General features: G+C 46.2%; 1 protein-coding gene across 14 annotated transcripts in view; it reads right to left on the reverse strand.

Moving 5' to 3' along the window:
* The window catches only part of ATP11C (ATPase phospholipid transporting 11C (ATP11C blood group)), a 100,093-nt gene that overhangs the window by 13,048 nt on the left and 63,661 nt on the right, over positions 1–23,384 (reverse strand). For 13 of the 14 annotated variants that reach the window (XR_014543597.1, XR_014543598.1, XR_014543599.1 and 10 more), the window contains exons 17-28: positions 23,207–23,310; positions 21,429–21,610; positions 19,856–20,110; positions 18,310–18,484; positions 17,590–17,692; positions 17,237–17,382; positions 15,987–16,046; positions 14,375–14,502; positions 10,621–10,756; positions 8,413–8,478; positions 8,092–8,195; positions 5,595–5,748 (exon numbers count right to left, since the gene is read on the reverse strand). Coding sequence is in view for 10 of the 14 variants with exons in the window: in XM_083595545.1 (XP_083451671.1) it covers positions 5,595–5,748; positions 8,092–8,195; positions 8,413–8,478; positions 10,621–10,756; positions 14,375–14,502; positions 15,987–16,046; positions 17,237–17,382; positions 17,590–17,692; positions 18,310–18,484; positions 19,856–20,110; positions 21,429–21,610; positions 23,207–23,310 (1,613 nt within the window). In the remaining 4 variants the exon portion in view is untranslated. Of the gene's footprint in view, positions 1–4,242; positions 5,749–8,091; positions 8,196–8,412; positions 8,479–10,620; positions 10,757–14,374; positions 14,503–15,986; positions 16,047–17,236; positions 17,383–17,589; positions 17,693–18,309; positions 18,485–19,855; positions 20,111–21,428; positions 21,611–23,206; positions 23,311–23,384 lie in introns of those variants that run through there. The other variant, XM_083595548.1, reaches the window with a different exon arrangement.

A 23,384-nucleotide genomic window follows, 5' to 3' on the forward strand; every position in this document is an offset into this window, starting at 1 on the left:
GGGGAGGGCAGGGAACATTTATCTGTATTGCATTTTTAAAAATTGTGTATGTAATCTTTTACTCTCAGGAATCAGCCCTGCTGGCTCCAGCAGAACGCCCATCTCGTTTCCAGGCATCTTGTTTCCAAAGGTGACCAGCTGAATACTTTTGGATTGTTTCCGTTTCCTGAACGGGGGTAGAGGGCTAATACAATTATTGGTGGTGTGTGTGTGTGTGTATGTATATGTGTGATATATAGATAGCTATATAGATATATATATAGATATAGAGAGATATATATGCGTGCACCTGAATATGGGCGCTTCCTTGGGGCTGCATTTAACTCTTGGTGCCATTGGCCAGAGCATGGTCCGAAGGCACATGGTATCATCGCCTCGTCTGATGGATCTGGGACATGTCAGTGTCAGGGTGGGTGTTCACTAGGGAACCACATATCCTCTGCCTTGGCTGGGTTCCACGACAGACAAGAAGGTGGAATGTAAACATGACAAAAAATACTATTATTTTTCAAAATAAAATAAAGGACCTCTCCACCTCCAAGATTTTGTCTAACCCTTAAGAGTTTCAGGGTAAAAAGAAATGCAGGATAGCTAGCAAACTTTGCCATAAGGTAACCTATTACCATCCAGATGATGGACTCTAGCTCTCATCAACCACAGCCATGGTGGTCGGTGATGGGAACTACAGCCCAGCAACATCTAGAATAGCGTTTCTCACACTTGGGGGCCCCAGCTGTTGTTGGACTACAACTGCTATCATCCCTGACTACTGGTCCCGCTAGCTAGACGTGATGGGATTTGTAGTCCAAAAACAGCTGGAGACCCAAGTTTGAGAAGTACTGGCCTAGAGGGTGCCACTTTGACTACGCCTCACATATGGAAGGTGCTGCCACAAAGGAAGGAACATTCTTTTGTCGATTTCATTGGGTGACTCTGCCTCTTTTCTGGGGGCAGGAGAAGGTGTATCAAATTTCACTTGCTCTCAGTTCTTCTCTCAATTTTTATAAAACTCTGCCATGTTCCTAGAACATGGGGAGAGGAAGCTGGTACGCTGAGGTGTTACTGAATTCAACTGCTGTCAGATGCAGTCAACATGGCCAACCGGTCAAGGATGATGAGAGCTACTATAGCTCACCAACATCTGAAGGGCCACAGATTTCATATCTTTGCTTTAGCTTTTCAAGAGGGAAAATGCTCTACCACCTCTGTTCCCACTCACTTGGGTTGCATTTTCACACACCTTTCTTTTTTTGGATTGGCCAACCAAAGCAGCTGAATACGTCACACAATACTATACTGTGATACCAGTTGTCTCTTTTTTTCCTGATAAATCTTTCACAAGAAAACCTTCTCATTTGCCAGAACCGATAGTTTCTCTTGGGCAGACTGCATAAAAATTCGAGGATCAAAGGACAAAATCCTTTTCTCATTTTACAGCTTGAATAAAACAGCCACATATAATATTTATTCAAGCTGTAAAATGAGAAAAGGATTTTGTCCTTTGAACTGAAAAACCTCCTTTCTCCTTCCATAAGTGCCTCAGACTCCATACAGGGTTATATACAGCTGCATATAATTTTAGGAAGTCTACTTCTGGAAGCACCATCATTGAATTTTGTTCCAATGAACAATCATCTCATTAAGTTCACAGGAAATCTTGGTTTGCAGAAGTTGGCTGTGCACAGCACTGATTGGCTGGAACCTGGAACATTGTGAACACCCCCTTTCTTCCCAGAGAAGTTTTGCAAGTCTTCTCCCCGCTCAACTGTGCTCTGTATAAAAAATAAATTAAAGGAACTGGCTGTAATAAAAAGAACTAGAACACAGCTTTTAAGAGGGAAGTGAACTGTCTGTCTCTCTTGGACTCCACACCAAGAGAGAACACAACCACACAACACAGCCAGCTGTGCTATTTGTTCATCCCAGTTTAATGTTGGGAACCCTAACTTGGTGCCTGGTGGCACCACGGATCCTTCTTGGTGTCTCCCAATACCGGCTATCCCACCCACCCACTCCTCTCTCCCTCTCTTTTCAAAGAGTATTTTCATTTGGGGGAAAGGGTATTTGGTTGGGCTTAGGGATGAATACGCCAATTGCAGTTTCTCTGAGTTTCACATACTCCCAGTCATATTTTCAGTTCTCCTCACTTGTCTTCATGAAAATTCATCAATATTGCAGTGTCACTTGCAATATTGCAACCCTGATATACAAATGCTTGCAATTTTGCCTAATACACACATTTTGCAAAGCAATTGCCCCTAATATACAGCATTTCACATGCACAACTTACATTATGTGTTTTTTAAATACATTACTTGACTGGGTAACTGCATTGCAAAATGCAGAGGACTGCAAATTTCAAAGGGTGACGGAGTTTTGGTTATTCTTTCAGAAAGTGCAAAATAGGTAGGTACGCACTTAAACCCAAACTGAGCTGAACTTCTTCCCCATCCCTAGTTGGGGTTGTGCTGAACCAAAGGTGAACCACTCCAGAAGCTTCGCTAATGCCATCTTGGTAGTCAAGGTAACCCCACAATTAACTGGTAGTTGCTGTAGCAAGGAGCTCATATATATTTATATTCACTTGCTTTGATATACGCTAATTGGCTGACTTTGATGTTATCCTTATCTGTGGGCTTCGGGTGCTGGGCTCTGAGCCCAGAAACAGGAACTCTCTGTAAGATTTGGGTGCTTGCCACCTATGTCCTCTTCTAGTCAGGTGAAGTGATGGGAAGTCCTGGCCAAAGTGACGTATGCTACTTTGTGTATAAAGAAACATATGCACGTTTACTTGGGCACGGACAAGCCATCTCCTTGCTGCGGTGACAGTTCCATGTCTGTAAAGGCTGGCAGGCTGGTTTGCTGTTAATCTACACCTTTCTTTTAATAAAGCACTAGAACTGATCTCTCTGGCGTTTTTGGCATCCATCCTTGATACCCCTGCACCCAACCACTCCCACAACCCCTCCTTTGGGCTGGTGGATCAAGACAGGGTGATGCCTGGCTTTTTGTTTGTGTGTGTTTCAGTGTTTTGCCCTTTTCATGAAGGGAGAAGGTCTGAGGTTTTCTTTTGTGAACTGGATACATTGTGATGCCCACAACGGATTGCAGTCGTACCTTGGTTCTTGAATGGAATTCGTTCTGGAAGTTTGAAAACCAAGGCACAACTTCCGATTGGCTGCAAGAGCTTCCTGTACCCAATCAGAAGCTGCAGAAGCTCCATCGGACATTCGGCTTCCAAAAAAGTTTGCAAACTGGAGCAGTCACTTCTGAGCTTACGGCGTTTGGAAGCCAAAATTTTCGAATCGCAGGCGTTCGAGAACCAAGATATGACTGCATCATATCCATGCCTTTGGGGGGAAAGTTTTTAATCTGACCTCCAAAATCACTAAACAATCTATTCCTCCCAATTCAGCCAGGGCTGGTGGGAGTCAGGAATATCTGGAGGGTCACAGGTCCCCACCCCGGCTCTACAAGGTGCAGGGATCTTGCTGTGCAACAACTCTGCAGTCCTATTTGGCCATTAACCCTTACAGGGTTTGCAACTGCCTGCTCATCAACCCCACCACTTCTGGTGCAGTGCTCTTGCCTGGTCCTGCCTCCTTCCATGGGCTGGATGGTGTGGTTTGAAGCAGGGAGCAGCAGTGCCAGAGCATGCCACTGGAGAACAGCCAAGAAGGACACAATGCCCTGTGTCCCCCACAAAAAACCCTCTGCCTGGAGAGGCAACTCTATGTGGAAAGGTTGCCCGCATGACTTGGAACCCTGATGCAATTTCCCCACCTTTTAAACCCTTTAGGAAACTGTCAGGGGACCTGCCTACTGTTTGCCCCTAAACGTGCTGTTAATGTAACTTGAAAGAGGGAAATGTTGGCCCTCCCACCACCTGCCAGTCATAAAACACAGCAGGATTAGTGGATTCAACCACAACAACAAAAACCTACTGTGGAGTGTTCAAAGCACTTCACATCACACCAATGTTTGTACCAATCACCCCAAAAACATACGGGTGGGGAGTTGAACCGAAGGCTGTCCTGTGAAATTGCAGTCTGAACTGGAAACCTTTGCTCAGTTTTAGCCACTGCCCTCTGCTGGCAAAGCTACCTTGTATAGTACTCCTTCGACTGACAGGTACCCATCAAAAGCGTCTACAGCCTCCTCAATTTATTTTGGGGTACTTTAATAATAATGCTATTGTGCCTTTTTTTATACTTTAGCAAAGACAACTCTTTGACATGTTAATTGTGCATAAAGTTTACTGTAAAACCGCATGAAAGTACAATCTAACATAATGCACACAGCAACATTTTTCAACACGCTGTATAAAAAAAAACAACGGAAAATATTTCTGAAGGCATCACTTAGAACTCACCAAATCCTTGTTAAAACAATGCCAACTCCAGCATTTTTTAAAAAAGACAAATAAGAAAAGGGAGACCTGCAATTCACGAAATGGTTTATGGGCTAGAACCATATGAAACAAATATTATATGGGAGTTCTGATGCAGATGTAATACTGCTGGTCTCTCAACTAAGAAATCGGCTACCTGTTCCCTGCCCAGCTGCAATCACAGTTTACCATCTGCACTGGCACTTACAGTGCTTAGCATTATCCAGTATTCCCTCCCAAGCTGGTTGACCAGCATTAATCCAGGTTTAAGGCTACAAAGGCAGGGAGGGGCTACTTATGCTCAAGGGGGAAGTACGGAGCTTATGAGCTCACAGATCACACACTTCCTCACCCATGGCTAGGATTTCCAGGGAGGTACATTTGCAGCAGGCGACTGTTGCCAAGGCCTCACTGACACAAAGGATGATTCAGCTGGCAGGCCCAATCTGTCGTGGATGGTGGCTGCTGGGGGTGAGTGGGTCAAAGTCGCAGCTTCTGAGCACTAGACTCTTAGCAGTGTTTTTGAAAAACTGAGAACTAAGTACTATTCAACTAGCCCAAGTGAGGGACTTAAGACGGCTGGGGTTTAGTGCCTGTTAAGCATCACAGAGGAAAGCCAAGCTCCCTCCCCGCTGGTCCCAACAGGTATGCTATGGGATTTATGCTTCCAGCACAAATGGCTCCTTGCAGTATCAGATTCACACAGGTACGCAATTCAGCCCTCATCAGACATAAAGGGACATAAAGAAATTGGACATCTCCTCAACTCTTAAAAAACAAAAACAAAACACCACCTTCCACAACTGCTGAAAGAGATGCAGGAAGCCCTAAGCAAAGGTCCAGCTGAAAACCTCAAAATACGGAGTCTGGGTCTGATTTGGAGTTTGGGGGGAAAGTTCTTTCTGGAAACCCCTGCTTGCGTTCTCGCTCGTCTTGGTCCAGCCTCTGTGAGTTCAGGTCTAGACAGGCTAGATGGATGAAGCTGTTGTCTGCTATGCACTGCCAGCTGCCCTTCCATATCCCAGAGATATCCTCTTTGCTGATCTCGACAAAGAGCCATTGGCCGTCTATGAGGCACTGCTAGATAATCTGGGCAGAGCTTTCCAAATGTTCCAAACAGCCTGCCTGCCAAAGAGATTGCTTAGAAGAGGGGGATCCACTCTTCGGGTTCAGAAGTGTCAGGCTTCTTCCGTTCGCTCCTTACCTGGTGGCGTTTTCTCTTCATGCTTTTAAAGAGTTGGACAAGGATCTCGGGGAGAAGGGCAAGTAAGATCAGGCAAAATATTGCCAACCAGACTGAGATGGAAGTCAGCAGCTGGGCAAAGACATGATACATTCTTTGTTGCTTCAAGAAAGGCCTGGCCGGAACAACAAAGAAGGAGGGAGAAAGAAAGGCACACATTAGATTTATTTAAAAAAACAAAACAAAACAAAAAACCACCCCTCAACCGAACAGGCTTGCCTCATTCTTTTATTTATCCCAAAGCATCAAGATTTATGATATATAAATCAACTATATAGTGGTACCTCAGGTTAGTACTTAATTCGTTCTGGAGGTCTGTTCTTAACCTGAAACTGTTCTGAGCCTGAAGCACCACTTTAGCTAATGGGGCCCCCCGCTGCTGCCGCGCCGCCGGAGCACGATTTCTGTTCTCATCCTGAAGCAAAGTTCTTAACCCAAGGCACTATTTCTGGGCTAGTGGAGTCTGTAACCTGAAGCGTATGTAACCTGAAGCGTATGTAACCTGAAGCATATGTAACCTGAGGTACCACTGTAATATGAATGTGAAAACTTATTACAAGCAACAGAAAGTAGCATGGAGTGCTCCAGTTCATGATGCCAGCCGGCCATGCCCTCTCCCAGGCTATTCCATTACATTCTCCCTCCTAACCACCTGGTTTTCCATGCCCCTCCTAAACAGTCACTCAGTATTCCCAATGCCCATTGGGCCTTCACTGAGCCATTGCAACCCACCCACCCCCATCTTGTTCTCTCAAATCTGCCGATAGCCCCTTCACTGAACATGGATCATGCCATTTTGCCCACACAAATCTTTTGCTAGTTTGTTTTCAATGTCTTACGTTCCAGTGGCTGTTTGTAGGCTCTGGTGCCAGTATTTGTGATTCTAACGAGGACTGTCATTCTACTGTTATTTTAGTGGTCTGGGATTGTAAGTAGACAGGTGAGTCTTTAAAAAACTATGCATGCAAGGCTTGGCACTTGGGAGACCTGAGGCCCCTATTATAATATAGGATTACCATATTTTTCTGTGTATTAGACTATATTTCCTCCTATTTTTTCAAGTTTAAAATTGGGGGGGGGGGTTCACTTGTACATAGTGCATATGGGGCACTGGTGATTGGTTTCTGTTGCGAGCAGATTGTCAGCAGTGATTGGGTGGGTGATTGGTGGCTGTGGCCATGACTGCGGTCGATTGGCATCCGCTGTGGAAATTGGGCGGGCGATCGGTGGTTGCTGGCAGCAAGCCTGCAGACAACGGGTGGCTTTGGCGACGTGAGCGATTTTTCAGCATCGGTCAGGGGGGTGAGTGATTTTTGGCAATCCCTGCCCAAACCACAACTCTGGGCAAACCCCTCCCAAAAAAGCTTAACAATTCTGGGCAATCTCCCCCCATTTTCTTTATTTGGAGTCCCCCAAAATAGAGGGGCGTGTTATACATGGAAAAATACGGTAATGCATTTTATACTCCAGCCCCATCTGTGCACATAGAATCACAGACCAGAGTTGGAAGGAATCACAGGGGGCATCTAGTCCAACCACCTGAAGTGAAGGACTCTTTTTGCCCAACGTAGAGCTCAAACCTACAACCCTGAGATTTGGAGTCTTGTGCTCTACCAGCTGAGCTATCCCTATGAAGCTAACTTACACTGAGTTGGGCCACTGGTTCACCAAGACCTGTGCTGTCCACTCTTGTTTAGCCACAGTTATGCAAGATTTTAGGAAGGGGTCATTCCCCAGCACCTGTTATCTGACCCTTTCAACTGGAGATGCCAGGGGTTGAATCCGAGGCCTTCTGCATGCAAAGCATGTGCTCTACCACAAAGGCACAGACTCTTCCCTTTGGATCTCAGGGCCACTCCCTACACACAGAATTTATTCCCGCAGAAGTAGGTGGACTCATTCGCTAGCAAGGTCAGCTAGCGAATTTCATGGCCAAATGAGAGTCTGAGCATAGGTCTTCCTACTACCTCGTCCTGAGGAAGGGTCGTAGCTCCGTGGTAGGAGAGCACATGTTTTGCATCCAGAAGGTTCCAGGAGGCATTTCCAGGTGGGGTGTAAAAGAGAGGCCCCTGCCTGAGAAGGCCGCTGCTAGCCATTGTTGACAATGCTGAGCTACATGGACCAATGCCCTTAGTTAGCAGAAGGCAACTTTCTATGTTCCCATGTCCCTACAAAGTTTTAAAAGTTTTAAAACATATTTCCCCCCCACTAAACTTTTGGTATTATTATTATTATTATTATTATTATTATTATTATTATTATTTATATACCGCCCTATATCAGGGCGGTTCACAGAGTAAAATCAAGATATAAAACCACAAAATACATAATAAGAATAAAAACAAACACCCAATAGCCGCCCCCCCAAATATGCAAATACAGTACACTTAAATCTGGGGTGCAATCGGTGCACAATACGCTGGAGCACAATAATACAAATTGAAAATAAAATGCTTACCAAATGATTCCTCCCCAGAAGAATGAGAAAAACACATAGAAGACCAAAGAACCCCAAATGACAAAGTGGGTCACCCATGTCCAGAACCGAGTGTCTAATGCCAGCTGGAGTATTTGAAAAAGAGAAAGAGATAAAAGAGAATGGGGAGCTTTAGATACAATATGTTGTAGGGCATGATTATCATTAATTACTACAGCAGTTGGAGCAATAGGAAGAAAATCACTGTCAGTAACATCAATACATCAAGCTCAGTATCAGGAACTCCCCTGTACAACTAAATTAAGAGGTGGCTTTTTAAAAAATTCAAACAAGGACACTAACCTTTAGAGTGACGGTGAACACCAATACGGTAAAAATCATTGTTCCAAAACTCCAGTTCCCAGACATCTGAAAAACAGAGTTGGCTGAGATATTTGCCTGGTTCAGATTTTTGAAAGAGGGCAGGCGAGGAATTAAACAGATGATTACAATGAACTGAATAATTCATCCCCACCCCACAGGAGCAAGATACTGCAATCATCAATAGAACATTTCCCCCTAACCAAAAAACAAAAACAAAACAAAAACAAAAAAACACCTTGCAGAGCACAACAAAATCAAACAAGTAACATTTATGGCTATCTACTGCAATTTGCTCAATGGTTCTTTTTTTAAAAAGGAAAAAAAGAAAAGAAAATGCAACCATAGTGGTCTCCTGCTTTAAAAAGACCAAACAACCACAGGTGTGAGGAAGCAAGGTTAGCATTCCTTTCTACAAAGGTTTATGTTGGCTGGTAAGGGGTCCAGATGAAAGAAACTCAGAATGCTTTGTGATTGTACGACAGAAGAACTGGCACTGCAAGGAAGGTACAGTCTCTGCAGAGGATTCTGGGTAATGTTTCCGAACACGCATTCAGTAGAGGAGAGGGCAAATTAAAAAACAACAACAAGTGATCTGCGTTTTTCGATCACGGGATGATGCAGCCTGCATGACCCCTGCCTTCATGGGGTGTGGAATTCAATATGGTGCTAAGTGGAGCTCCCCTACCACTCTCCAAAGCAGATTTAGGGGGTGCAGAGGGCACACTGAGGGTTGGGGTCCCACTGCGTGAACGGACTTTGCTCTGCTCACACAACAACTTAAGTTGAATCCCGTCCCTAGGATCCAATTCCCGAACAGGAGCCTGGTTCAACACCCACATGGACAAGCCTTTATGTGTGGGCTGCTATCCCTCCTTCTTCACGCATCTCCTTCTTTCTTATTTTTCGGCTCTACCCGCACTGAAGAAAAAGCAACAGGCTGCGTTTCAAAGTCAGAACAATGGCAACAAATGGGACAATTGGCTTACCAAATTCTGTCAAGATCTGAATGCATACATTAAAACAGAAAGTGACATGTAAAAAGTGTTTTTTTGTTTGTTTGTTTTTAAATTCTTTTGCATTTAATGACAAACAGGCAGAAAGTCAAGGTGCAGAAAGCCAGGGAACGTGATTAAATGGTCAACAAGAAGCAACTTTGCAAGAAGAAGAAGAAGAAGAGGAAGAGGAGGAGGAGGTTGGACATGACATCCTGTCTTCACTCCCCTTAAGGAGTCTCAAAGTGGCTAACAATCTCATTTCCCTTCTTCCCCCACAACAAACACTATGTGAGGTGAGTGAGGCTGAGAGACTTCAACGAAGTGTGACTAGCTCAAGGTCACCCAGCAGCTGCATGTGGAAGAGCGGGGAAGTGAACCCAGTTCACCAGATTATAAGTCTACCGCTCTTAACCACTACACCAAGGATGCAGCAAAGTAGATCTACGTGGATCTCTCTTTTGGAAGCTGCCAACCACTGCTGCTTCCAAAAAAACACTGTACAACGGAGTTTATGGAACACTGCAAAATCTGAAAGAGGCTTTGATTCACTGGCAGTAAGAACAACCTTTGCACAGAGGCCACAAATAAACAGGTTTGATAGAAGAGATGCACCACTGCAATGGTCAAATACATAATTTGCAATTAACATTTACACAAAGTCACCTGAGGGCAAACAAAGACACACGCAAGATTCCCCACAGGTTTTTGAAGTGACAATTGCAGCTGTTGGTTGGGGGAGGTGAACATTCAGATCAAGACATGGCGCATGGGGAGAGGTTTTGTAATCCTTCCCCCCTCCCCCAATGGCATTTCTATTAACTTGCACGAAAAAACACACACAAAAACAACAACAAAACGAGTACACTGCCCACTCCACTCATGGGGTGGGAGAAGTTAATTGAGAAAACAACACAAGGAGAAAGGTTAAAAAACCCTTCTGTGGACAACACAGTACTAATCCTCAATCCCACCTCCCAGCTAAGAAAGAAAGAAAGAAAGAAAGAAAGAAAGAAAGAAAGAAAGAACATTTCCTGCCACAATCACAGTTTCAAAAGTGGTTTCCTGCATGACAGGGGCATGCTCTTTTAGATACACACATCTGCTGAGCCCGTGGGTGCGTGGAATGAGTTGCACCATTCAGCAACTCCAGGCACAGCCTGATTTTTGGTTTAAAAGGCTTTGTTCCTCTTACCTTTCCGTTGTTCTCTATAGAAGAGTTCATGAAAAAAAAGTAAGTCCCAAAGAAAAACACACAGCCGTCAAAAAGGCCCAGGAGGGTCCAGTATAAGAAAGGTTTCAACTGCAACATGGCGTTGTCGGAAACGTTCCTGCCAAGGAAAATGTAACAGAAAGAAAAGGCTTTAAAACTGTGTTCACGAAAAGCAAGAAGGGGTGTGTGTGTGTGTGCACGTACGCAATTGCCAGATGGTGTTCTGCAGGGCCTCAAAGCAGGCAGGAGACCAAAAGGTGACCTTGAAGATTACAACAGCAGCACAATCCCTACACAACCATGCAACCTCACAGGGTTGTTGTAAAGATACATTTTATTTGGGGAGGGGGAGAACCTTGAGCTCTGTAGAGGGAACATAGGATTAAAAAAAATACAATAAATAAAATCTATGAAATCCCCTTCCTGCGTTAGAAGTGGAAAAGAAAGATGCGTAAGACTAGCAGGTTATGAAAAGAAACAAGAAGAGTTAATTTGCAAAGACGGTAACAAGGTGACTGTATAACTTTCAGACACTTCTCTCCACAGGTTGTCATTCCGTTTCAGTACTTATTCTCTGCCCAGTCTGGGTCTTGCTCTTCTTTTGTTTGGCCCGACAGAATCATCTTTTAGCCAGCCACACGCTCCAAAAAGAAGTGAGGAAAATGTCCGAACTACTCTAGCTGTATTGCTCTGGTGGCTTAATTAATAAATAATAATAATAATAATAATAATAATAATAATAATAATAATAATAAACAAAACACAGATCTGATACCTGAAACTGCTTTAATGCTCTGTCCTTATCATTCCTATGAGGAATGTAAGACATGGGCTCCCTCTACTGGACTTGAAACACACTCTCTTTCCAAAAGAGAGTTCTTGAAAAGACTGAAAAGGGAATGCAAGGAATGCAGTGGGACAGCAGCAGGATTTGGCCCAGGCAGCAGCCAACCATCAATGTCCGCCTCGTCTTCTCTGACAACTGCTCTCCACGATCTCACCAGAGGAAGGGTCTCTCCCATCGTCTCCTTTTAACTTTCACATACCTGCACACAGCTACTGCTGAGCCATGGCCTCTTGCTGCACAGCAGATGGCATGCAAATATGGCTATTACAATAGCAAAGATGAGCTAACACAATTCGTCTTTCATATTTCTTTGTTATACAATAAATAGCAGACCAATTCTTGTAGGGATCAAGCTCCCCTCACTCCCCCCTTTAAATGCTGTTTCCTTCCCAATTCCAGCTGTTCTGCCACAACTACTCCAGCTCATCTTATTATATGTTGTTGTTGTTGTTTTATTTCTACCTCGCTCATCTGGCTGGGTTGCCCCGGTCACTCTGGGCAGCCTCCAACCAAATACAGTGGTACCTCTGGTTGCGAACGGGATCCGTTCCGGAGGCCCTTCGCAACATGAAAAGAGCGCAACCTGCAGCGGCGCATCTGCGCATGCACAGGTTGCAATTTGCTGCTTCTGTACATGAGGTCATTTTGCGCTTCTGCGCATGCACAAGCGGCAAAACCCGGAAGTAACCCTTTCTGGTACTTCCAGGTCGCCGCGGGACGTAACCTGAAAGAACGTAACATGAAGCAACACAGCAACACAGTAAGACATCAAGCATTAAAAACCTCCAGATACATGGCTGCTTTCAGATGTCTTCTAAAAGTTGTGTAGTTCTTGATCTCCTTGACATCTGAAGGGAGGGTGTTCCACAGGGAGGGCACCACGACCACGAAGGGTGATATGGGCCTTGGGATATATGAAATTGGAATGGTATGGTATGAAGTCAAGCACGTTTGGCCCCACTGAATTGGGGACGTGGTTAAGTACCTCCCTCTGAAAGAATCAATGGGGTTTAAAAGTGCTTAGCTTTGACAGGGCCATGATCAGGAATGTTTTACTTCTGGAAACGTGCATGACACAGAGAAAGGCGAAGCTACCTTCCCTCTCGTGTTGTTTTGATAACGCAGGGCCTATTGTAATAGCAGGCTGGGCTAAAGCCCCTCCCACCTGCTACAGCAACGCCGTTTCACAGACAAAGCCAAACCAGGCAGAGCTGCACTAAGATTTAGGAAAGGGAATGTGCTTCAGGACAGACCGTAATGGTGGCAGGGCTAACTATCCTACTGAGAAACCATAGGGAGCCCACTGTTGCAAGCCCCGCCTGGGATTCTGCTGTTGGACCATCCCGCCTGCCCAAACAGCAGTGATAAACTGCCTAAGTAGCAGAGCAGAAAATGGGAGAGCTGAAAAAGGCAGCAGCCTGCAAAACCGTTTTGTATTCAGGGACACATTTTCAGCTGATGAATATTCAAAGCAAGGCCATCTTATTTTTTGCAATTAGCTTGTTTTCCTTACTCTGCTCATGCAATTATGACTGCCGGGCAAGCACAGGAGCTCAATAAGCTCCTATCAAGTTATAAATAGTGGCAGAGGGGAATGCTGAGGCACTTGGCAGAGGGAGAAGTGGGGCAGGGGTGGCTAGTCCCATTCTGGAGCAACTCTGCTTCCGTGGCCCCAACAACCCCCCACCCAGCCTTTTGCTACATACACAAATCCTTTGGATGCAAACAAGGATGTTTACACCAGCATCAAGCACCCAATACTGATAACAACAGCTGGCTTGCTGGACCAGGGCCAGAGGAAGATTTTCATTTGCTGGAGCAGGTTAGCAGAGCACTCCACAGATGCGAGGCTAAGCATCTGTTGCTGTACAGCTCAGGGAGAGGTGGAGAGACAGCCGCTGACAGGGGCTTTTCCAGGGACCAGCTTCCAGCAGCACCAATCCTCCCCTGGTTTGTGTCGGTGGTGAAGACTGAGAAGCAACAGCCCACTGAAGGGAACCAGAAGGTATTAATTGCTGGAACTGGGAATCCTGGTAACGGCGCAATCCTCGTTGCAGTCAGAACTTTCTGAAAGCACCCTGAGTCAGGATAGTCAAAAGACCCACAAGCACTGGTCTAAAAAAAATTCTTCACAATTCAGAAGTTCAGGAATCAGGCAAGATCTGCAAGGAAGCAACTGTCCCAAGCTGCAAAGGTGCGACTTGCTGATTTTGTGAGAATGCCAGAATTGAAAACAAGTGCTCCACTGGGGTTCTCTGTTCTCTGGAGGTTGTTCGGGAGGAACCAGCATCCTTGCTTCCCCTTTCTGAAGCAGGTGGAAGTTGAGGCACATTGGGGAGAGCCTCCCCGCCAGCCATGCTCCCCCAAAATGAGCACCACCACCCCAGTTTCTTCCTGCTCGTGTCAGGATCTGCCAACCTGACCCCAACCCCAACGGAGCTGAGGAGCTCATAACACTGACCCCTGACGGGCACTCTGCCCACCTGTCAATCACTGGAGGTGACCATAATATCAGGTAACTAATTCTTCATTTATAGTGCAGCTTGAGCCAAAGCTGCACAGCAGGCAGAGACCCAAGCTGAGCAGAACTGACGTCAAGCCCTGCTTTCTTTAGTGGGAGGGAGGCTGAACTATGGAATTCTCCCCATGGGGGACTCAGCAGCCCAGCTGACTCCAGCAGGGCTTGCTGTCACTGCTGATAAAGAGTGGGATATAAATGCCATAAACAAAGAAAAGCAAATCAAAACATTGCACCTGGGAGTGGAGTTGACTGCCTAAGGCTACGGGCAGAGGGAAGGGAATGCTGAATCTCTGTCCACAATCCAGCTCAACTTCTGTCACCAGCAGCCAAAGGCAGATAAAACAGAAAAAGCACTGATGGTTACTTACAGGTATAATTTTGGGAAGGCCATCAGAGTGTCAATAGGGACATGTTGCTCCAGCAGACTGTAGGCCACGATTGGCATAGATGTAAAGCAGATGTTGAACATGGTAAGGTAAGCAGCATCATAGAGAGGCTTAAAAAGACAAGGAAGGGAGAAGGGGAGTCAGGAGGAGAAAGCAGCACCGTTGTTTGCTCCTGCCCTCTCCAAAATACTCATGATGCTGCCCGCTGCAGCAGCCTCCCCTACAGTTAAGGCTTCAAGGCTTCCAGAGGCAACTGAACCTCAGGTTTAGCAAACTGAACTTGATTGTGGTGGGGAAAGCTTTTATGCAGTTTTGGGGCACGCTTCCTGCTCGCTTTAGGCTGTCAACATGCCATTCTGGACTTCTGGTTTGCAAGAGATCACAGTCGTAATGCAATGTTACAGGTTCAAGAAGAGGGCTGAGTCCTACTCAGCCAGAAGGAACATGGGAGGCAAAGGCAAATCCTGCACTTCTTAGAACTGTAAACACAAGCATAACCTCACTCTGAACTTCTACACCAAACACAAAATCGAACTGTTGCCGGGGGGGGGGGGGAGGAGTAACCACAAGCCAAAGAGGGAGAAAAGAGGAGAGTCAAAGGAAGCAGGCTTATGGAGAACAGCTGCATTCAAAGCGAGGGGGGTTCAGCTCATTAGCAGAATTGGTTACGGCAAAACCAGTGCTTGAATGGAACACTCAAGAAACTGGACATTGTACTCATTCAATATATCCCAAAGTCTGGTTTCAAGGAACACCGGGTAGTTTGTGAGCCTCTGGAGATGAGCCAACAATTCCGCAAGCAGGGGTTAGAAGTGGGTTTCGAGTACCACGGAAAACATCTTGAGGTGCAAAGGGCAGGAAACCAAACCGTTAGACAGCAGTTGCAGACGCTTGCTTGCTATGACGGTGACAGCTGCCAAACAGTTTCACTTTTAATTAATTTAAAAAGCTGCACACCCAGATGGCTTCAACGGCTTTTTTGCACAATGGAACTCCCCCCCCCCCGCCCCTGCCCCTTGCGAAGTCCTTTCTTTAAAAACCTCCATCACAGAAGTGCTCCTGGCAAAGGTCGATGGCTCGATTGGCAAGTGCCTATGTTTCTGCATTTTGCAAGAGGTGCATTAAGAAATAAAAGCAGGAGTGGAAGAATGGTAGAGGGTGGTCCAAAGCTGACTGGTTTACAGAGCAGAACAAGAGAAGATGCACTGGACCTTTATCCCAACTCCTGCCCTAGCGTAGGATTGAAAGTCACTCATCCCTTCACAATATATATCTGCATCTATCTGGAAATCCAGTTGGAGTAAAAGGTGCCTCCTGTGCTGTCTTTGCTGCAACTGAAACACCTAAGTGGTCCTCCAGGGCGCAAGTCTAGGCAGTGCGTATGGAACAGGTGGGAGGAAAGAGCATTTTTCTCTAGCAAGCACTGAAAGGAACAAAATAGCTTCATATAATTCGATAAAAACAAGCAGTCTGAGAATTCTGGTCACGGAAAAGGAGGTAGCACCATAATAAAAAATTAGCAGGCCTAGAACTTCAGCCCAAACTGTGAGTCGCGATTCGGCTGACAAAGTCATCACCGATAGCAGCAACCTACCTGTTGTGAAAAGCCACAGAAGAACTGGTACAAAAATTGTGGGAAAATGAAGCAAAGATTCTAAAAATGAAACAGAAAAGCAAAAGCCATGTTACTCGGGAGACCTAAGCACTTTATTAATTTATTTTAATTTATACAGCCGAGAGCACTGGGGACCCACTACATAAGAAACAGCTATCCCCACAAAACCGTTCTTGCCTTTTTCAGATTTGCTGACAAAGCTCTGCTCCAAATCCTCACTTCAAAAGAGCAGCAACGTGTTTTGCCCTCCCTCCCAGGAGGCGCAGGGTGGCATATATGTGGGTGATCCCATTTTATCCTTGGAGTGGGGAGGGAGACAGGCTTGTATGTAGGTTAGACTGAGAGTGCGCAGCTTGCCCCCAGCATCACAAAGTGAGCTGCGTCTTTTTTTGTGCCACCTGTTTTGTCTTCTATAGATCCTGGGGGTTATCTAGTCCAACCCCCTGGATCTCATCAGTCTTTTAAAGGCTACAACTCAATAAAACAAATTTAAAAATCACAATCACAAACGTAAAACAACAAATTCAGAAGAGCTTTATTTATTTCAGGGAGGTGTGTGTGCGTGTGCACTGCATCACATGCTTACTGCCCATTTTCCTATCCATGAATGCTCTACAGAAGAGTCATATATTTACAGTACGCTGGAAGACCAAGTAGCCAGCCTCTCTTGGAAGGGAATTCTATCACAATGGTGCAGTGATTGAGATGGTCCTAGCCTGTGCACCCACCAAGGCAATACAAAGAGAGGTCTTTGTTGGCCAACTGGCAACCCACTAACACACACCTCCTCTCTCGGCATGCATACCAACAACCATGGTAACACAGGACATAGGAAGCAGTCTTCTACCAGGTCAAACTGTTTGCAAGCCTAGCCCAATACTGTCCACTCTGGGTGGCAGTAGCTCTCAAGGGTCTCAAGCAGAGACCTTTCTCATCACCTGCTAGCTCATAATTTAAACTGGAGGGGATTGAATTGTGGGATTCCAGCGTGCGAAACACTTGCTCCATCACTCAGCTATGGAACTGCAAAGCCAGGAGTGGCTGAAGGACAGAAGAGGCCAGGAAGAACCGACATATCCATAGGCCAGGATGGGTGCTGTCGGCCACTCATCTAGGATCACAGCTTCGGAATTTCCACCTCCCCTGAAGCCCACCAGCAGTTCACCTTGAGATTAACCAATGATTGGGAAGTGACTAAATGCGCCCTCCAAGCAGATGAAGTCCATTACCTTGTAGAAGAAATACTGTACAAGGTGTGAGATTCTCACGTAGTACAAATGCCCATGAGCCAACAGCAATTTTTTCAAGTCTTTAAACTTTGGGATGGCGTAGTCACTGTTCCGGGCTGCTTGGCGGCCCTCTTTACCTTTGATACCTGGAAGCAGAGATGGAAGAATTGGTAGGTGAGGAGATCCCTGGCCAATACGTCCTGTATAAAAACCCCAGTGGCTCTGCCTCCCTCCCCCATACGTAAGCTTCTATCATGCTCCCCCCATTCTTAGATTTCTCCCCCACTCACCCTGCAAGACAAGAATACTCCAAATAGTTGCCCAATGCTATGCACTTCCAAGATATGCCTCACCTATGCCCACATGAGCTTCCAAGATCATGCTGACGTCGTTGGCCCCATCTCCCACCGCCAGGGTTATTGGGCTGCCCTTCGAACACTTAACCATCCGAACAATCTAAATGGGCAAAAGAGAAGCAATAAAGGCAAACTTGAGAAGGAAATATGAGTAAAGTCCATGAATCTCTCTTGTGTTGCTCACAAGCATTACATTTAGTGTAGCGCATGGGGGGGATGGATTTGGACTTGAGATCCAACAGGAAAAGATGCCACAACCCAAAAAAAAGGTCCTGCTGTGCTGCAAGTCAGTTGCCTGGTGAGAATTTATTTGCACAACTCCTGTTTGTTATCCAGGTGAGGTAATTTATTATCAATCGTCGTCAAACGTACAACCCTTTTGCTGTTAATATTTATTACCTGCCCGTCGCCGTCTTCACCTTTATCACCTTTTGATTTGGTTTATTAGATGCCACTTTTCATTCAAATGAATCCCAAAGCGGCTTGCAACCAATAAATAACAAGAGCAAGATATCATGCCCTTCAACAGCAAGTCAGAGATGCATTTCAGCAATCTGAAATTCAGTAGTGAAAGCAGTTTTGAAAAAACTGCAAACAGGTGGGTCCTAAAACACAACACTCCTCTCAGTGCCAAAGGCCAGGGTAAAGAGGTGTGTAAACACAGCAGTTAAAACACAGTGGTTCTCTTGTTGGTCAAAGGCCCTGCATCACACACACCTGCGCTTTCTGCAAGGGAGCCATCCGACAACATAAGACTGCTGTACACTTCAGGCAGATCTGGAGGAAGATGCTTTTGTAGTGGCCGGAACGTGAATCTTGGGAAGGGTTAAGTATCAGGGCCAGGGTGGCACCGTCGATAACCAGTCCATACTCGTGACTTAGTGTCCAGCTTCTAAAACAGAAGACAACAAGCCTTGCAATAATTATACACACCTCTCCTGACATAGATCCTGGAAGAAGATAAGGGCAGCGGCTGCTTTGCCACAAGGCACCACAAGACAGACAGCTAAATAATCACAAAGCCAAAATTAACAGCAGCTAAAACAGGAAGCTGTGTGCATTTGGTTACATTATCTGTTTTCACTACTGCATACATAATGGAACAAAAGGATGTGGACTTTTGCTTTTTGCTGTGGACATAACTTGCCTCTTGTCTATACTGAGTGGCAGGGGCTCCCTCCAGGGTTTTAGGCTGGTTCCCCCACCCCCTTCCCCCACCCCCTTATCTGGAGATGGCAGGGATCAAACATGGGACCTTTCAAATGCAAATGTGATGCTCTAGCTCTGAGTTGCAACCCTTCAACTAAGCTACTCTGGGGACAGTTGTTAAGCTGCTGTTGCTCAAATGGCTCCTAGTTTTTTTACTGGGTATCTATTAGCTGGAGGAGTTTTGGAAAAAGAACTGCCATGGACTCTAGCCTTTGTGCTGCACCTGTTTAACTGTTCAGAATTTGAAAGTGTACCGTTGACATTCTTCGTCTTCCCTACTGCAATCCTCTGCAGTCACATTCCTGCTAACTCACCCTTTGCTTCCCACTGCCCCCCCATGTCCTCTATCACCCACCCCTTAGCAGAACGCTCTGGTGTTAAAGACAGTTGGAAGAAACCAGCCAGATCAACTAAATACTTGCATGGTTTATTTCTGTGTGCATGTCCTAGGGGGTTTGGAGAAGATTCGGAGAATACATTTGAGCTCAGGTTGAAAGGAGCATCCTGGTACAATATCTAGGGAATGAAAGGTCAAGGGACATGGGATCAAGCTACTGCCTACTTGCCCTGGTATGATCTCCCAATTTCCATCTGCATCAAACTTGCCAACAGCAATTGTTGGAGTTCGTTGCAGGAAGGAAGGAACCAATACAGGGAAAAGAACATCATAAGACAAGCCTGACGGATCAAGGCCAGTGGCCCACCCAGTCTAGCATCCATTTCTCACAGCAGCCAGCCAGGTAGGCGCCTCCGCACCTGTGATTCCCATCAACTGGTATTCAGAGACATATCACTTCCAACAGAGGAGGGATAACAGAGGCATGGCCAGCCTTGAGGTACACAGGAGTGAACTTTATTTCAAAGTCTGGGCACTCTTTAAAAGAAACTTAATCTGTAGTCACCAGCAAATAGTGCTAAAGGTTAAAACCTCTGGAAAGTAATCGACTACAGAATGCCCTTGGCTGAACAAAGTCCAGTCTCTCCTCTTTGGCTGCAAAGTTATCTCAGGGCTGCCTGTCCACAGACCCTTAGAAGCTGCCTGCTTCACACTTACCTCTTTGCATTTGGGGGCACGTCGCTCACCAGCTTCTTGTGATAATCCACGAGCAGCTCGTGCAGCCGGTCCTCCTTCCGGTCTTCCCCTTCCATGATTTTGGCCGTCAGGTGCAGCAACTCCGTGTTGGTCTGGAAGAGTTTGCAGGCATAGCAGGTGGCCTGAGCCGTCTCTAGCTTGTCCCCTGTCAGCACCCAGATCTTCATGCCCGCGGTGTGCATGGCCTCAATGGTTTCAGCAGCAAAGTCCTGGAGCCTACGGGCAGAGACACCTTTCGCTTATCAAACGAAACAGCTGGTGTGCCAAAATGTTCTTTCCCCTCTACAATTTTCTTTTCTTTTTTTAAAGAGAGAACTCTTTCGAACGATCCAGAATTCGTAACGGGTATAAAAGGATACAGGAGAGAGATAATGACACCCTCACAACCGTTAATTAATGAACTGGAACCCAGTAAAACTGGTGGGGATGAGAAAGAGAAGATAAGAAAAGACAACTGTATATTTTCCAGAATAATTCACTCTTCCTTCTGTTCTTACAGTTCAGGGGCTGATTTTTGATTTTACTTAATTTCTAGGCAGGCAGTAGGAATATGAGAACTGCCTTAGCGTTAGACTGTTGGTCCATGTAATTCAGTACTGCCTACTCTGACCGGCAGAAGTTCTACAGGGGTCTCAGGCACAGAAACCTCTTCCTTGTCACCTCCTCCCTGATCACTTCAAACGGAGATTCCTGGGATTGAACCTGTGACCTTCTGCATGCAAACTACATTCGCTCCCCCTTTAGTCCCGAGGCCACCACAAAAATCTGACATAAGGTTATCAGGAGAGCAGCTGGGCCCTGTATGGCTAAGAAGGAAAAAGGCAGAGGAGAGCTGAAAAAGAAGGACAGATTCTGAAGTTGCTCAGACAGGAAACAGAGATCAAAGCCTACTGGTGCACTGACACCTCCATGCTACAGTGTCCCTCTGGCCGCTACATTCAAGCCCCGTGGCAAGCTTCCTCACTGGCATTATTTTTCCACTGATGGCATTTGGTGCAGTGGCGTAGCGTGGGTTGTCAGCACCCGGGGCAAGGCAAGTAATTTGCGCCCCCTAACCCGTGGATTTGCGCCCCCTAACCCATGGATTTGCCCTAACCCCAGATGTTGCGCCCGGTGCGGCCGGCCCCCCCTGCACCCCCCACGCTACGCCACTGATTTGGTGAGAATATTCAGCAAGGTGCTCTTCTGGCTAGCTGGCATTCTAAACTGGTTGGCAGAAACACAACAGGGCTATGTAGGAGAGCCAGCCACCCCACATTCAGTGAGCGCATGAAAGAAGCGGGGTCGTGCATGTTCACAATGCACTCCCATAAAATGTGAAAGGAGGCCAACACACATGGAGGGGGATGTGCCTAGGCACATCTGGGTTCCCAGTCATGTGGTGGAGCTGTATGGATGCACTCTTTACCTTGGCGTTTAACAATATATATGTAGCCTGCCTTGGGCTCTTGCGATGAAAGGCAGGGACAAAAACATCACCCAATCTCCTTTTCCAAGTTGCAGAGGTTACGTTTCTTTTCCTGTGGACACTTACTTGTCTTCCACAGCTGTGGACCCAATCAAATGCATGTTCCTCTCAATATCGTCGAAAACCTGGGCCATCTTTGCTTCCCGGTCCTGTAGCGCCATCGTCGCTTCCTTAACCCGGGTATCAATTATGTGGTAATCATAGTGAGATATTTCTTTGTAGGCCACGCAGAGAGTTCGATACCCATCCTAAAAAAAACAAGCAAGGAAGTGCATTTTTCTAAACCTCAGGTCTCCCACCCAACTTCCCTCTAGAACAGCAGGGTTCAGTTGCTCACAGGCACCTGCAAAAAAACCCAGACTCAACCTGCTGGGCCAGTAGTCATAGGTAGCCTCTCAAAGCTGCCTTAAAAAGATTGCTGGGTCATGGGTTGATGGCCATGATTCTCAGAGCCTTCCTTGCAGTAAATCCACTGATGCCAAGTGTAGTTGCTAGCAGTAGAGTGACCCTTCAAAAACCTAAGAGACTTGTGGGATTAGACCAAGAGATTCACTGAGTCCCAAGACCTTGTCTAAAAGTATGAGGTGGGTGAGGGGGGTAGCCACCTTGCTGGAGCTAAGCAGATGCAGGTCTAGTCAGTGCCTGGGTTCAGGAGACAACCTGGGAACCCCATGCACAACAGCTTGTGTTCCACAATGGAAAAGAAGTTCATTATCCACAGAATAAGCAAGGCCAATAAAGAGTCCAGCGTCCCGTTTCCCACAGTGGCCAGCCAGATACAAGGCATTACATCAACAGCCCTTACTTGCCGCTGCTCCCCAGCCAGTGTTCAAAATACGGTCATACCTCGGGTTAAAGTAGCTTCGGGTTGAATGTTTTCAGGTTGCATCCTGCGGCGACCCGGAAGTAACGGAATGGGTTACTTCCGGGTTTCGCCGCTCGCGCATGTAGACGCTCAAAATGACGTCACGCGCATGCACAGACGCGGTGAATCACGATCCGCGCATGCGCAGGCGTGGGTTGCGTTCTGATTAGGATGCGAACGGGGCTCCAGAATGGATCCTGTTCGCTTCCAGAGGTACCACTGTACTGAAGCTGGAGGCTCCCATTTAACAGTACAAAATTTAAAAAGTTTAAGGTTGGGGCCACCAATAGAAACCCATTAAAACATTTGATTAGGAATAGGCAATTGGGAGGCCAATCCCGCCCCTTGACAAATTAACATCACCCTTTGTCATCAGCTGTTTTCTACCACACAAGCCAAGATGCAAGGCTTTTGGAGACAACACCCCTTCTCCCAGGGAACAGCAATTGTGATGCAAATAGGGTTCATGCCATTAGTACTAATGGATTCGCTACCACAAAATGCAGAAGCAGCCAACCAAATGGCTTCAGGAAGCCCACAAGTGGGACCTGGGGACAACTGTGCTCTCTCCTTCTCAGATTCCAAAAAAACTGTTATCCAACTGCATACTGCCTCTAGCAGTGGAGGGAAAACATAGCCAGCCTGGCTAGCAGTTGTTGAAAACCTTTCCGTCCATGAATTTCTCTAACCGTCTCTTAAAGCCATCCAGGTTGGTGGCCATTGCTATTATCTTGCAAGTTCTGCACTATTTATCCTGGAGAGTCAGCAGTAAAGGTGATCCTGAAAGGGTGAGCTGGTGGAAAGAGCCACTGCCACCAGCCTTTGGGACTTTAGTCCAAACATGGTCCCTGTTAAAAATCAACAGCCAATCTGGGCAAAGCTTAACAGCATTTGATTTTCCAAACGCCAAGATTCTGGACTATGCATTCTCTCTATGAACAAAACAAAATAACTCATCAGTCAAAGTCGGCGTTCTTACCATTGCATTGCGTTCTACGTGTATCCTTGTTTTTTGGACGTCAGCTTCTGGGACCCTGGGGAAAATTGCAGAGTCTGCTCCCTTGCAGAACAGGTATATGCTTCCTAAAAACAGAGTTTGAAAAGGGATGGGTGGGTAAAATAATCAGTGATTTGTAGGACGAGAGATCTAGGGCATA

The sequence above is a fragment of the Podarcis filfolensis genome (genome assembly GCF_964270895.1).
Source record: "Podarcis filfolensis genome assembly, chromosome: Z".
In the NCBI taxonomy this organism is placed as follows: Eukaryota; Metazoa; Chordata; class Lepidosauria; order Squamata; family Lacertidae; genus Podarcis; species Podarcis filfolensis.